Here is a 14099-nt window from a genome sequence, read left to right on the forward strand (position 1 = left end):
GCATTTCCTTTAAAGACAGCCATACATGGAGAAAATATAGGAAGAATAGGAAAGACAGGATGATGGAGTTTAACCTCAGGCTTTGGAAACACAGAGTCCACCCCCTTCTTCTTAATGTTTTTACACCTTCATCTTCTAGCCCTCCCCCTTCACCCCTGGGATCCTCTCTCCTCCCTTCAGCATCCTTTCTCCATCCTTTCCTCCCTTCTCACTTTCACTTTTCCTGCCTGTATTCTCCATCAGGCTACCAGTTTTGCTCCATCCACAGAACCCCCCAGCCCCCCTCTTTTTTAAAATATCTGTTGCCTTTTCATCTCACCCCTCCTCCCACCAGTCCACCTCCTCTTTCTTCCCTCCCTCCCTCCCCCTCATGTTGGTGGCGTCCATACACGGACCAGTTATTAATGGAAACAAGTGAGTTATAAAAAAAAGTAATCATCCTCATACATTTACATGAAATTAAAAAAAAATCTTAACCAGGCTGTAAACATGTTTAAATCAGCTGTTTAGTTGGACATCTTAATATGGAGCCTAATGGGGAGTGACTCGTGTTTGGGACCAGCCTCTAGTGGACACTTCAGGTACTGCAGTTTTTTTGCATTTCCTTTAAAGACAGCCATACATGGAGAAAATATTGGATGAATGGGAAAGACAGGATGATGGAGTTTAACCTCAGGCTTTGGAAACAGAGTCCACCCCCTTCTTCTTAATGTTTTTACACCTTCATCTTGAAGCCCTCCCCCTTCACCCCTGGGATCCTCTCTCCTCCCTTCAGCATCCTTTCTCCATCCTCTCATCCCTTCTCACTTTCACTTTTCCTGCCTATATATTCTCCATCAGGCTGCCACTTTTGCAGAACCCCCCACCCCCCTCTCTTTTAAAATATCTGTTGCCTTTTCATCTCACTCTCCAACCTCTCCTCCCACCCGTCCACCTCCTCTTTCTTCCCTCCCTCCCTCCCCCTCCTGTTGGTGGCGTCCATACACGGACCAGTTATTAATGGAAACAAGTGAGTTATAAAAAAAAGTGATCATCCTTGTTTACATGAAATTCAATTTTTTTCTTAACCAGGCTGTAAACATGTTTAAATCAGCTGTTTAGTTGGACATCTTAATATGGAGCCTAATGGGGAATGACTCGTGTTTGGGACCAGCCTCTAGTGGACACTTCAGGTACTGCCGTTTTTTGCATTTCCTTTAAAGACAGCCATATGTGGAGGAAATATTGGAAGAATAGGAAAGACAGGATGATGGAGTTTAGCCTCAGGCTCTGGAAACACAGAGTCCACCCCCTTCTTCTTAATGTTTTTACACCTTCATCTTGAAGCCCTCCCCCTTCACCCCTAAGGATCCTCTCTCCTCCCTTCAGCATCCTTTCTCCATCCTTTCATCCCTTCTCTCTTTCTTCACTTTCACTCCATCAGGCTGCCAGTTTTGCTACATCCAGAACCCCCCAGCCCCCCCTACCCCTTTTTAAAATATCTGTTGCCTTTTCATCTCACTCTCCAACCCCTCCTCCCACCCGTCCACCTCCTCTTTCTTCCCTCCCTCCCTCCCTCCCTCCTGCCGGTGGCGTCCATACACGGACAGGAGCGCAGACTCTCTTGTTGTCCGTCACTTTCCCAGTGAACAGACGGGCAGCAGCAGCAGCAGGAGGAGGAGGAGAGTCAGTAATCCCCCCTCCACCCTGTCAGTCCACCCCACCCCTTTCCAAAAAAAAAAAGAAAACCTCAAGCTTGTGGCAGGAGGGGGACTCAACCTCGCGGGACACCTGTGATTCTGGATACCCCTCTTTTTTAAGCTTTCTGAAACTGGATTCAAGCTCCTCCTCACATCCTGACCGTTGATGATGAAGATGAGGAGCAGGGATGTTTGAGAGGGGGAGGTAGACGAGGAGAGAAGAGAGAGAATCCGCCTCTGTGGACGGTGACGGAGCGCTCCGCGGCGGCGCCACCAGCAGCATCAGGCAGCAGCAGCAGCATCAGTCGGTCGGCGGATGGAGGATTGAGATGAAGGTGGAGGAATGCTGCTGATGATGATGAGGAGGATCATATAGGCAGGTGCTGCAGGCTCGTGCCGCATTGCTTGGCTGCCGAGAGCGACGCCGGGGAGACGGGTGATGCTGTCGTCGTCATTGTGCCACAAACAGAGAGAGAGAGAGAGAGAGAAAGAGAGAGAGAGAGGAGAGAGGCTCTGACATGGAGGGAGTGAGCGGCTGTTTGAGCTCAGGCCGCCCGGATCAGCAGGTTGGATGTGCAGCCTGAAGCCTGGAGCAGCTGAGGCATGACATCCACGGAGGAGAAAATCACAGAGAAGTTGAATCCTTCAATGTGGAATATGTTTGTTCCCTGTGCGTAAAAGTGTTTTCTGCACATATGATGATAGTGCATCACATCAGCAGCAGCAGCAGCAGCGTCTGTGCCAGTTCAGGGTGGATTACAGAGCAGCAGGCCTCCATCTGAAGCCAGCTTCTGATCCGGAAACAGAGAACAGCAGAGAACATTCTTCACCCTGTTGCTGGAGTTGATTATTGATCGTGTTGTTTCTCTGCTGTGGTCCCCCCCGTGGAGGGACAGCTGTTGCAAAAGATGACTCACTTGCAGGCTGGCCTCTCTCCAGAGACCCTGGAGAAGGCCAAGGTGGAGCTGAAAGAGAACCCGGAGACTTTACACCAGGACATCCAGGAGGTCCGGGACATGATCATCACCCGGCCGGACATCGGGTTCCTCAGGACAGACGACGCGTTCATCCTCAGGTTCCTCCGCGCGAGGAAGTTTAACCACTTCGAGGCGTTTCGGCTGCTGGCTCAGTACTTTGAGTACAGACAGCAGAACCTGGACATGTTCAAGAACCTGAAGGCGACAGACCCGGGGATCAAACAGGCCCTGAAGGACGGATTCCCTGGTGTGCTCTCCAACCTGGATAGATACGGCAGGAGGATACTGGTGCTGTTTGCAGCCAACTGGGACCAGAGCAGGTATTAACAGGGGGGTGTGAGGGGGGCCAAACTGGGGCACTGACTGTTAAGGGGTGGCCAGGTGTGGAAAACATTAGGGGCTTACCCCAAACCTTGTAGGGTTACCTCCAATAATCACATCTACTTTAACTTCTTTTCATAGAATAATTTAACAAATGTTACAAATTTGTAGATTTCTAATGTTAAGATTAAAAATGTAACTCCACAGAGCGTCAACATTTAAAGCTGCTGAACTCTTTAAGGACTCAAAATGAAGATGATTGTCCAAAATCAAAGCATCAACAAAAATAATATTCAAATGCACAGAAACTTCTGTCTCTGCAGCGTGTTGAAGCCCAACAACACAATAACTGATAAGTAATGCCTCTGAAATGGCAAATGGCCAATCATGTTTAAGAATTTCAGGGTCAATCAGTTTTCAGAGGTGTCCATGGCCACCCCTGGTCACCCCCTGGCTCCGCCACTGGGTTTGAGGGGTGGGTTTAGTCTGTTTCTATCTCATCAGATGATCAGGACTCACACAGAACACAGCTGGAAGTTTTAAAATAGATTCAATGTAATGGAGTTAGGTCTGAGGAGCTGTCCATTCAGCACCACACACTGTATCAGAGGACTAACCCAGCTCCTCTATAATCAGCTGTAGGAGTCGATGCCAACATAGAAAAAGGAACATGGCCAAAAGTTTATAGACACCCTAAAATAACATCCCAGCAGCTGCTCTGGTTTCAGTCTCCCCACCAGATGTTCTCACATAGCTGGGAGGGATTTGTTCCCATTTAGCCGCCATGCTGTCCAGCACTGGTGTTGGTTGGTGGTCTGGCTCACAGTGGGTGTCCAGTTCATCCCAGAGGTGTTGGTGATGGGGTTGAGGTCAAGGCTGCAGAAGTGAAGTTTGATTCTTAAAGGCAGAAATCCCAAATTCAAGATATAGATTACAGGGGATCTGAACAAATGATGGATTCCACCATCGTTCCAGAAATCTTCCATAAAGGAAGTGAGACAGAAAATGGGAATACATTTCAGGGAAGAGACAAGAGGGATGTGAAAGATTTCCCTTTTACAAAGTAGACAGAGAGGATGGTCGTGTAAAATGAGCATAGATAAAAGAATGACAATATTTCAGTCGTTTTTTGTGAATCTGTTGAGATAAAACACGTAAAGATTGAAAAATATTTTCTCTGTAAGGATGGATAACAGACTCACAGTTTGTCTGTGAGGAAAAGAAACACAATGTCCTACCTATTTACAAATTAACGTTACAGTGTGTAATATCTAAAGATGCAGTGTGTGATATTTAAAGGTGTAGTGTGTTGCATTTAAAGGTACAGTGTGTGATATTTAAAGGTAAAGTTTGTAGTATTTAAAGGTACAGTGTGTAGTATTTAACGGTACAGTCACAGTGTGCAGCATTTAAAGGTACAGTGTGTAGTATTTAAAGGTACAGTCACAATGTGTAGTATTTAAAGGTAAAGTTTGTAGTATTTAAAGGTACAGTGTGTAGTATTTAAAGGTATAGTGTGTTGTATTTAAAGGCACAGTGTGTAGTATTTAAAGGTACAGTGTGCAGTATTTAAAGGTACAGTGTGTAGTATTTAAAGGTACAGTGTGTAGTATTTAAAGGTACAGTCAAAATGTGTAGTATTTAAAGGTACAGTGTCTAGTATTCAAAGCTACAGTGTGTAGTATTTAGAGTAACACTGTGTTATATTTAAAGGTACAGTGTGTAGCATTTAGAGGAACAGTGTGTAATATTTAAAGGAACAGTCACAGTGTGTAGTATTCAAGGGTACAGTGTGTAGTATTTAAAGGTACAGTGTGTAGTATTTAAATGTACAGTGCGCAGTATTTAAAGGTACAGTGTGTAGTATTTAAAGGTACAGTGTGCAGTATTTAAAGGTACAGTGTTTAAAGGTATACTGTGTAGTATTTAAAGGTACAGTCACAATGTGTAGTATTTAAAGGTACAGTGTGTAGTATTCAAGGGTACAGTGTGTAGCATTTAAATAACACTGTGTAATATTTAAAGGTACAGTGTGTAGTATTTAAAGGAACAGTCACAGTGTGTAGTATTCAAGGGTACAGTGTGTTGTATTTAAAGGTACAGTGTGTAGTATTGAAAAGGTACAGTGTGTTGTATTTAAAGGTACAGTGTGTAGTATTTAAAGGTACAGTGTGTAGTATTTAAAGGTACAGTGTGTAGTATTTTAAGGTACAGTGTGTAGTATTTAAAGGTACAATGTGTAGTATTTAAAGGTACAGTGTGTAGTATTTAAAGGTGCAGTGTGCAGTATTAGAAGGTACATTGTGTCTTATTTAAAGGTGCAGTGTGTAGTATTTAAAGGTACAGTGTCTTATCTTAATCCACCATGAGCAGAGCACTTTGCAGCATTTAGCAAGTTACAGTGGCAAGGACAAACTTCCTTTAACAGGCAGAAACCTCCAGCAGGACCAGACTCATGTTAGACACACGTCTGCTGAGACTGTGTTGGAGAGAGGGATAGAGGGAGATGAAGAGAGAGAGAGAGAGAGAGAGAGAGAGAGAGAGAGAGAGAGAGAGAGAGAGATGGATGGATAGTAGTAGTTGTTGCTGCTGCAGCCCAGAGTCGTATTATTTTAAGGAGCCCAAAATCCCTGGTGGCGCCCCCGGGAACAGCAGAGACAACATCCAAGTTTTCAGTCAATAAATCAAACAGTGATTAATTTCTCCTCACTAAATATGACTGTTACTGATTGTTCCATGTGGCGCTTTGTATCCATCTTTTATACGACCAACACTGGGAGCAGCAGCTCTTCAGTGAGACAGACTTAAAGCAGCTGCAGGAGACCCGCTCTGTGATTTCTCTTGTTCAGGCTGTGTCTGTTCAGCTGCCAATTAAGCAAACTAAGACGGAATATTTATCGTCTCTTCAGGGAGGCAAAAAAAGGTTTCTTGATAAAGCATCAGAGGGAGAGACGAGATAATGAGGGCGAAACGAATCAGACAAACACTCGGTTGTTTAATAGGACAGTGAAGTATCCGGTGTATCATCAGAGCTGGGATGAAAACCCAACGAGGCAGAGAGCAGGAGCACCAGCAAGCACACGGCCACAGCTGATGAACACACACACACTCACACAGCTGCTACATTAAAGTTATCCATGACACCACTTACAGCCTGCTTTTTAAACTTCTATCCACCAATAAAAACATGCATATCCTCCTCCTTCACTCATCAGACGTATCAAAGAGGAGCTGAGGAGCTGCTGGAGGAGACATTTTGACTCAGAAGTGACTGACAAAATGAGGATAAGGTCTCAATAGTTGCTAATTATTTTTACATCCTGAGGGACACTGAGTTTTTTGGAGGTTGGAGTGGATATTTAAGGGTATGAAACCTGATTTTGATCTGCTCTGATAACAGCACATTCATGATGGAAAAAGCCAGCGCAAAGACTCAGGTTTGGCGTCTTGGTTGTCCAAATCTTTGTTTTTAAAACAGGAATTGAGCTTGTTTGGGGCATTGTTGGCCTAGCGGTCTAAGTGTGCCCCATGTACGATAGTCACAGTGGTTGCAGGTTCAACTCTATCATTTGCTGCATGTCTTCCCCCGCTCTGCTCCCCACATTTCCTCAGTGGTGGTTCTGGGGAGGGTCCAACAGGGGCCAGTGCCCCTGTAAAACTGAACCTGGACCCCTCTGTGCCCCCCCCCCCTCCACACCAAACAAATATTATACATTAAAAAAAGCTTCGGTATTGTGCCGATGTTACAGGCGGAACACATGCATGTGGCACTTGGTTCCAGTCCCTTAGAGCGCTAAGGGACTCATGTTGAGTGTAAACAGCCAATCAGCTGCTGTCAGTCTGCATGTTGATCTAGTACACAGTAGTCTATGTGTCTAGTATATAGGGATGCACTGATGTTTTGCCAGTTTGTTCTCAGCCGGTCTCCCTCCTTCTTGAATGTGTCCCTCTGACAACACCCTTGGCCCCAGCCTGCCCCCCCCCCCCCCCCCCCCCCCCCCCCAGTAAAATTGGTCTAGAACCGACACTGCATTTCCTGTCTCTCTTCAGCTGTCCTTTTCAATAACGGCAAACATCTCCAAAAACGTAACTTAAAAAAGTGAGCACGTTTGAGGTGTTCTTAGAGGTCAGGTTCAGTGACTTCAATTAGATGAGACCCAACGAGAAGCCATGCCTCGTGCACAGTTTTCATTAACGGGTGAATTGAACCAGCTAAGTTCAAACCTAGCCTAGTTGAAAGTAACTTCTAATACAGGATAGAGTTTACTCTCTATTAACGTTTTGGGGTGTTGCACCAGCTGAGATAGTTCCAACGTTAGCATAAGTTACATCTTAAATTTGACACCTAGCTCTGAGTCGGTGCAAAGTCCTCCGTGGCGTTCTGCTTTCAAAGATGGGACCATTTAAAGGCTGACGACAACACGCTCTCCGTGTTAGATTACATGAACAATAAACGTACGATGACTCTGATCTTCACACTTTCGTTTTCTACGAGTGGAGATAATCACCATAAATCTGCACAACATTGGAGTACTGCTATATTAATGTACCATATGTTGTAGTTCACGATTTCACCACTAGATGTCACTGTTGTGATTTTACACTGTGATTAATTATCAACTTATCAACATGATTTGTTATATTTTACCTTAAGGTTGCTGTTTGTCGATTAACGGGAGTTACGGCAGTTAGGATTAGCCGTTAGCTTGTTTAGAGGCTAACATGGCGATAAATGTTCGTCAACGACTCATTTTTTCATGACGAAAACGAGACTATGACGAGCTAAAATGCATCACTGATAATAAAAACTATGACAAGCATATGTTTAGTTTTTGTTGACAAGACAAAAATGTTGATTATAATTAGCCGTTAGCTTGTTTAGAGGCAATGAGGCCAGCGACAGTCAAAAATTAAACACTCTATTCAGAAAAAAGCTGCTCACTGATTGGACGTCATATCTGCGACATTAATTAGGTTAGCTTGGATGTTACGGTCTGCTAGTTAAGACGAACTTTATGTCTCTGTAATAAAAACAAACAATGAAAGAACTTAAGTTAAAAACTAGCGCGTGTCAACGTATAGTTTCGGGAGGACTTTACACCCTAACTTACACTCAACTTATGCAGAGCTGCTGCACCAGGTCACTGAACTGTTTTTGTTTCAGGCTGTAGTTCTGCTGTAAACATTTCCACACAGGTTTCAATAGAGGCTGACTCACTGTTGGAGCCAGCCTCTAGTGGCCAGTAGAGGAACTGCGATTTTTCAGTCTGAAAGCTGCCACCAGCGTTAACTTTAACACTTTTTCATTTTCACTCAGATACACGTTTGTGGACATACTGCGGGCGATCCTGCTGTCACTGGAGTCCATGATCGAAGACCCAGAGCTGCAGGTCAACGGCTTCATCCTCATCATCGACTGGAGTAACTTCACCTTCAAGCAGGCGTCCAAACTGACTCCCAGCATGCTGCGGCTGGCCATCGAGGGGCTGCAGGTGAGACGCTCGGCTGGCTTTGTTGATGCTGTTATCACTGGTTAGAGATCCACTGGATGTCTTTATCGACAGGCCTCTGTCGTGTGTCCATCTCCAGGGTTGTTGTTGTTGTCTAACTTGCAGATTGTGTGCAAAAAATGCGAGCGAACCTCATCTGAAATATGCGGTTGATTCTTGAATTAAGCTACATTTCCATGTCATGAATGTTTCCCAACATCCTGTGGACTCAGTTCATGTCCACCATTAACACCAGGGTCAAAAGGCTCCAGAACATGGGGTAGTAAAAGTAGAAGGACTGAGGATGGACATAGATAGATCTGCAGGCATTATAACTTCAGTATTTGGGGGTTTAAGATTGTTGGTTAGCTAACACAAACACACTTCCACATGAAAAGACAGATTTCTTCATGTTGTAGATACTGTATGTACAGTATCTCATAAAAAATTAAGTACACCCCTCACATTTCTTCTAAAGATGAAGCACAAGAAAGTCTGCAAACAGTTTGCTAAAGACAAGCAGACTAAGGACATGGATTACTGGAACCATGTCTTGTGGTCTGATGAGACCAAGATAAACTTATGTGGTTCAGATGGTGAGGCGCCCAGGTGAGGAGTACAAAGACAAGTGTGTCTTGCCTTCAGTCCAGCATGGTGGTGGGAGTGTCATGGTCTGGGGTTGCATGGGTCCTGCCGGCACTGGGGAGCTACAGTTCATTGAGGGAACCATGAATGCCAACATGTACTGTGACATACTGAAGCAGAGCATGATCCCCTCCCTTCAGAAACTGGGCCGCAGGGCAGTACTCCAACATGATAACGACCCCAAAACACACCTCAAAGGCGGCCCCTGCCTTTGCTAAAGAAGCTGAGGGTGAAGGTGATGGAGTGGTCAAGCATGTCTCCAGACCTAAACCCTATTGAGCATCTGTGGGGCGTCCTCAAACGGAAGGTGGAGGAGCGCAAGGTCTCTAACATCCACCAGCTCCGTGATGTCGTCATGGAGGAGTGGAAGAGGACTCCAGTGGGAACCTGTGAAGCTCTGGTGAACTCCATGCCCAAGAGGGTTCAGGCAGTGCTGGGAAATAATGGTGGCCACAGAAAATATTAAAACTTTGGGCCTAATTTTGACATTTTCACTTAGGGGTGTACTCACTTTTAGACATTAAAGGTGACATATCATGCAAAATGGACTTTTTAATGGTTCTTTACCTGAAATATGTGTCCCTGTCTACAAACCCCCCGAGAATGAAAAAAATCCATTCTGCCCCTGTTCTGATTTCTACACCTTTCTGTAAATGTGTGCTGAAACGAGCCGTTTCAGACTTCCGTGTTTTTGTTACGTAACAACAATATCCGGTCTGTCACGGAGTCAGAGCTCGGAGCTTGTTCAGCCCATAGACTGTATAAAATACAACTCAACCCCTCCTCCGTTTTTCATTACCTGCACAAATGTGTGCTAACAAGGAGCTTAGGAGGGAGGCATGCTAGTTGTAGGCTGTCTTAATAAACACAAAGGTCGGTTTTACTCCCCACGTCTGCAGATTTGAAGATCTAGTGGATGTTTTTTATTTGTCATGGATAAGTGCTAGCGCTAATTAGCATAGCCACATAGCTACATGTTCATAGCTGTAGCTGTAGCTGTGTACCAAGACACTCGTCGACATACTGACAAATAAAACAACAAGAAACACTAAATCTGTGACCAATCCTTCAGAAAAGGTCCCGCCGCCTTTCTGGCAGAGGTCGGTTTTACTCCCCACGTCTGCAGATTTGAAGATCTAGTGGATGATTTTTATTTATCATGGATAAGTGCTAGCGCTAGTTAGCATAGCCACATAGCTACATGTTCGTAGCTGTGTACCAAGACACACGTCTACGTACTGATAAATAAAACAACAAGAAACATTAAATCTGTGACCAATCCTTCAGAAAGGTCCTGCTACAGGCGCCTCTCCGTCAGGATCAGATTCTGGATCAGATTCAGAGGGTTGAAGTAACGTGATCTCTGAGCAGCCGTGTATATTCAGCCAACATGTAAACATTAGATCAACGTGCTGGAGAGCCGAGGCACACCCACTTCCTGAGGGGGCGTGGTCAGAGAGAAAACAGAGTGTTCTGAGGAGGACTGAAGAAGAGGGTTTTTCAGGCAGACCAATATCTGATTTCAAAGTGTTTTTTTGAGCATAAACTTTAAAGACATGTTTTGGGGACCTCTTAGACCAATATATGTTGATGAAAAAAGCGTGATATGTCACCTTTAATGGCTGTGTGTTGAGTTATTTTGAGGGGACAGTAAATTTACACTGCTATACAAGCCGTACACTGACTACTTTACATTATATCAAAGTGTCATTTCTCCAGTGTTGTCCCATGAAAAGATATAATTAAATATGTGCAGAAATGTGAGGAGTGTACTCACTTTTGTGAGATGCTGTAGCCGCAGCTTTTTAGGAAGTCTTCCACATATTTATCCTGACAGATACAAACCTGCCGTCTTCTCCCTCACCAATGACTTCATTAATCACGTCACCGCTGAGGGGAGAGAAGCAGAAACTTTGTCCTAAATGGACTCTAAATGACTTCTTCTTATCTTCTGGCATGTGCAGAATAAACCTCCAGCTCCCTCGCTCAGGCTCTCCGCGGTCGTCGAAATGTTCCACTTAAGAACAAATGGAGCAGCGTGTTAGAGCTGTGAGCTTATTTAAAGAGCAATGAAAAGGAATAATGACATTTCCAGTCTGATTTCACACCGCTGGGGGGTTTTGTCAAGCCTCGTTGGGCAGGTAGACGATGCAAAAGGAGAGGTTCTTAGTGGTTTGTCTGTTTGCTTTTCTTCAAGGAGAGTTGGTGTTCCTGTTTATTCTCCCGTGGAAGGAGAGGAATCAGAGAAGTGAGGGAGATTAGGCGGCGCTCGCTGGATTTGGATCAGAGGATTTTTTTTTTTTAAAGGCGTAGACACACATCAGCGCTCTTTGTCATCAGGACACCTTTAACGTCATTACTGAAATAAACCTGGAGGTAAAAGACTGAACAGCTGTCCTCTGGTTAGCAGCCAAACCCAGGGGGGAACGTCTCCCTCCCTCTGTGTGTGTGTGTGAGTGTATGTGTAGGGGAGCTGTTTTATTGCTTTCTCAACATCCTTGTGAATCATCTGCCAATTGGTGTTGGGCTCCATTAGTCAAAGTAAGATCTAGCAGGGAGTGTTTCTCAGAGCAAAGAGTTGAGTAAGAAGCAGCAGCATGGACTCAGGGAATATCTGATGTGTGGGTGACTGATGCCAAACTGTCAACGTGGCTCTCCTTTAAATAAACACAAAACATACGTCTTCAGTTTTATCTCAAAGAGGACAGAGAAATTAGCTACATAGGCCGATGCTGTTTTTTGAACCAGGCTGTATCAATCAATCTTTATTTGTATAGCGCCAAATCACAACAAACGTTATCTCAAGAAGCTTTTACAAACATAGGAGGTCTAGACCACACTATGTCAAATTATGAACAGAGACCCAATGTCACAGTTATCACCTGCCACACCTGCTCAGCCTCTCAGCCCACTACATTTCCACTCCCCTTCGTTTACCTGAACCACACTCTCCTCATTAAGCCAACACAAATCACCTGTTTCTCATTACCTGCTGCCAGTATTTAAGTCCCGGTTTCAGCTCACTCAGTGCCAGATTGTTCTCTCTGCAAATGCAAGACTCTCCAGCACTTTTCCTCGGACTGATCTCCCGGTTCCGACCCTGCCTGTCCCCGACCTTCCTTCCTCGTTTCTGCCCTGGTAACTACCTCAGCCTTCTGTCCCCGACCAAGAGATTTGCCTGCTCCTCTTCTGTTTCCAGCCTGATCCTCCACACAGAGAAACCAGCTTCTCAACAGACATTGTGTGACCGGGTTAGTAAAGACTGTTACCTGCTGTTTCCTCCGGGCTCTAGTGTGCTGCTTTTGGGTTCACCCTCACACCCGTAACACCCAACTTCAAGACAGGGTAAGACTCAGTCTGACCCCACCTTAATCCATCATGAGCATTGCACATCGCAGTATTTAGCTAGTTACAGTGGTGAGGAAAAACTTCCTTTTAACAGGCAGAAACCTCCAGCAGGACCAGACTCATGTTAGACAGCCATCATGCCTCGACCGAGTTGGGTCTGGAAAGACAGATAGAGGGGAGTAAGAGAGAGAAGTGATAGTGATGAGACGAGTCGTAGAAGCTGTTGCCGCTGGAGTCCAGCACGTCCGTATCAGCTGGAGTCCAGATCGTCCGCAGCAGGAGGACGTCTACGGCAGCTCAGAGGAATCTACGAGACAAGGGAGCTCAGGGACTCCAGAAAGGTCTATGGTTAGTAACTTTAATGGGACAGGCAGAGTTAAAGTAAGTGATGAAGGTTGGGGGGAAGGGGGTGAGCTAGGATCCCAGTGTGTCAGTGTGTCAGTTCCCCCGGCAGTCTAAGCCTACAGCAGCATGACAAAAGCTGGTCCAAGCCTGATCCAGCTCTAACTATAAGCTTTATCAAAAAGGAAAGTTTGAAGCCTACTCTTAAAAGTAGAGAGGGTGTCTGCCTCCCGGACCCTGACTGGTAGATGATTCCAAAGGAGAGGGGCCTGATAACTGAAGGTTCTACCTCCCATACTACTTTTAGAGATTTAGGTACAACTAGCAAGCCTGCATGTTGGGAGCGTGGATTTCTAGAGGGGTGATAGGGCACTATGAGCTGTAAACATGTTTATTTCTGCTGTAAAGACCGTCTTCTTTGAATGGGTGTGTATGTGGTTTCCTGTGCTTCTGGAGCAAGCCTCAAGTGGACACTCGAGGAACTGCAGTTTTTAGCACTTCAGCATTGGCTTCAATTCTTGCGGCTGGAGGTTGCCACTTGATTGGGACCTTGACACAAAGGGGGAGGGGTCTTGCCTCAGCCTGAAGGCTCCATTTGCTATGCTACATTATCCTGCTTATTACACAGCTACCTACTGAAGATATCAATATGTTCACGCCAAAATTTGATTAAGACATGGTTTCTGTCGCTAAAAATAATCAACTTAATCACTTTGGAGATTCACTGCATCCTGCTCTGCTGTATGGTCACTGGTTGTGGTTGCTCTGAACTGAATTGCCCTTCTGGGACTAATAAAGTATTCTGAATCTGAATCTGAATCTTAACGGTTAGCAGTTGTCACTCTAGCTAGTCGGCACCAGAATTAATAGTTGTTGAACACATTTGTATTATTGTATGCCTGAAATCATGATCATATGTTGTGTTGAAGCTGTAGTACAGCCACCTGCCTCTAGCTGGGGCTGTAGCTCCAATTAATGGCTGCTACCTAAACGCTCTACTACCTGGATGTAATCAAGCACGGGTGACAGGTGTCGTCTCGTAGCTTGGCGTGGTTTGTCAGTACGTTGATCTAGTAAATGGAGATAAAGTCATATGTAGGCTGTGTCTGGTTAACTCAACCATTGTATGAGGAACCAGCAAAGGCATGTGGACCTTAACCTGCAAGTAGGACTGAAGGCTGGTGGTGCTAGCTCTGCTAGTGTTAGCCACACTTGGCAAACCAGTTAGACAATTGAGAGTTTCTGAGATTCCTTGTTTAGCCTTGTTAGATATATTTTGCTCACTTTTGATTGTTCTC

The 14099-nt window shown here is 45.1% G+C and overlaps 1 protein-coding gene across 1 annotated transcript; it reads left to right on the forward strand.

Annotated features, from left to right (window-relative positions):
* Window positions 1-1696: 1696 nt before the first annotated feature.
* On the forward strand, window positions 1697-11420 carry LOC117824403 (clavesin-2-like). Its single transcript, XM_034699874.1, has 3 exons — window positions 1697-2976; window positions 8295-8469; window positions 11309-11420. The coding sequence occupies exons 1-3, from the start codon at window positions 2588-2590 to the stop codon at window positions 11414-11416; spliced, it is 672 nt and encodes a 223-aa protein (XP_034555765.1). The 5' UTR covers window positions 1697-2587; the 3' UTR covers window positions 11417-11420.
* Window positions 11421-14099: the final 2679 nt, after the last annotated feature.

The sequence above is a fragment of the Notolabrus celidotus genome, chromosome 13 (genome assembly GCF_009762535.1).
Source record: "Notolabrus celidotus isolate fNotCel1 chromosome 13, fNotCel1.pri, whole genome shotgun sequence".
Taxonomy (NCBI): Eukaryota; Metazoa; Chordata; class Actinopteri; order Labriformes; family Labridae; genus Notolabrus; species Notolabrus celidotus.

Bases quoted from the DNA above. Each gene is read 5' to 3' on its own strand.
- LOC117824403 (XM_034699874.1), top strand. From the start codon at position 2,588: ATGACTCACTTGCAGGCTGGCCTCTCTCCAGAGACCCTGGAGAAGGCC. The intron at 2,977-8,294 runs GTATTAACAGGG...ATTTTCACTCAG, and splicing joins GCCAACTGGGACCAGAGCAG to ATACACGTTTGTGGACATAC. The intron at 8,470-11,308 runs GTGAGACGCTCG...CTTTTCTTCAAG, and splicing joins TGGCCATCGAGGGGCTGCAG to GAGAGTTGGTGTTCCTGTTT.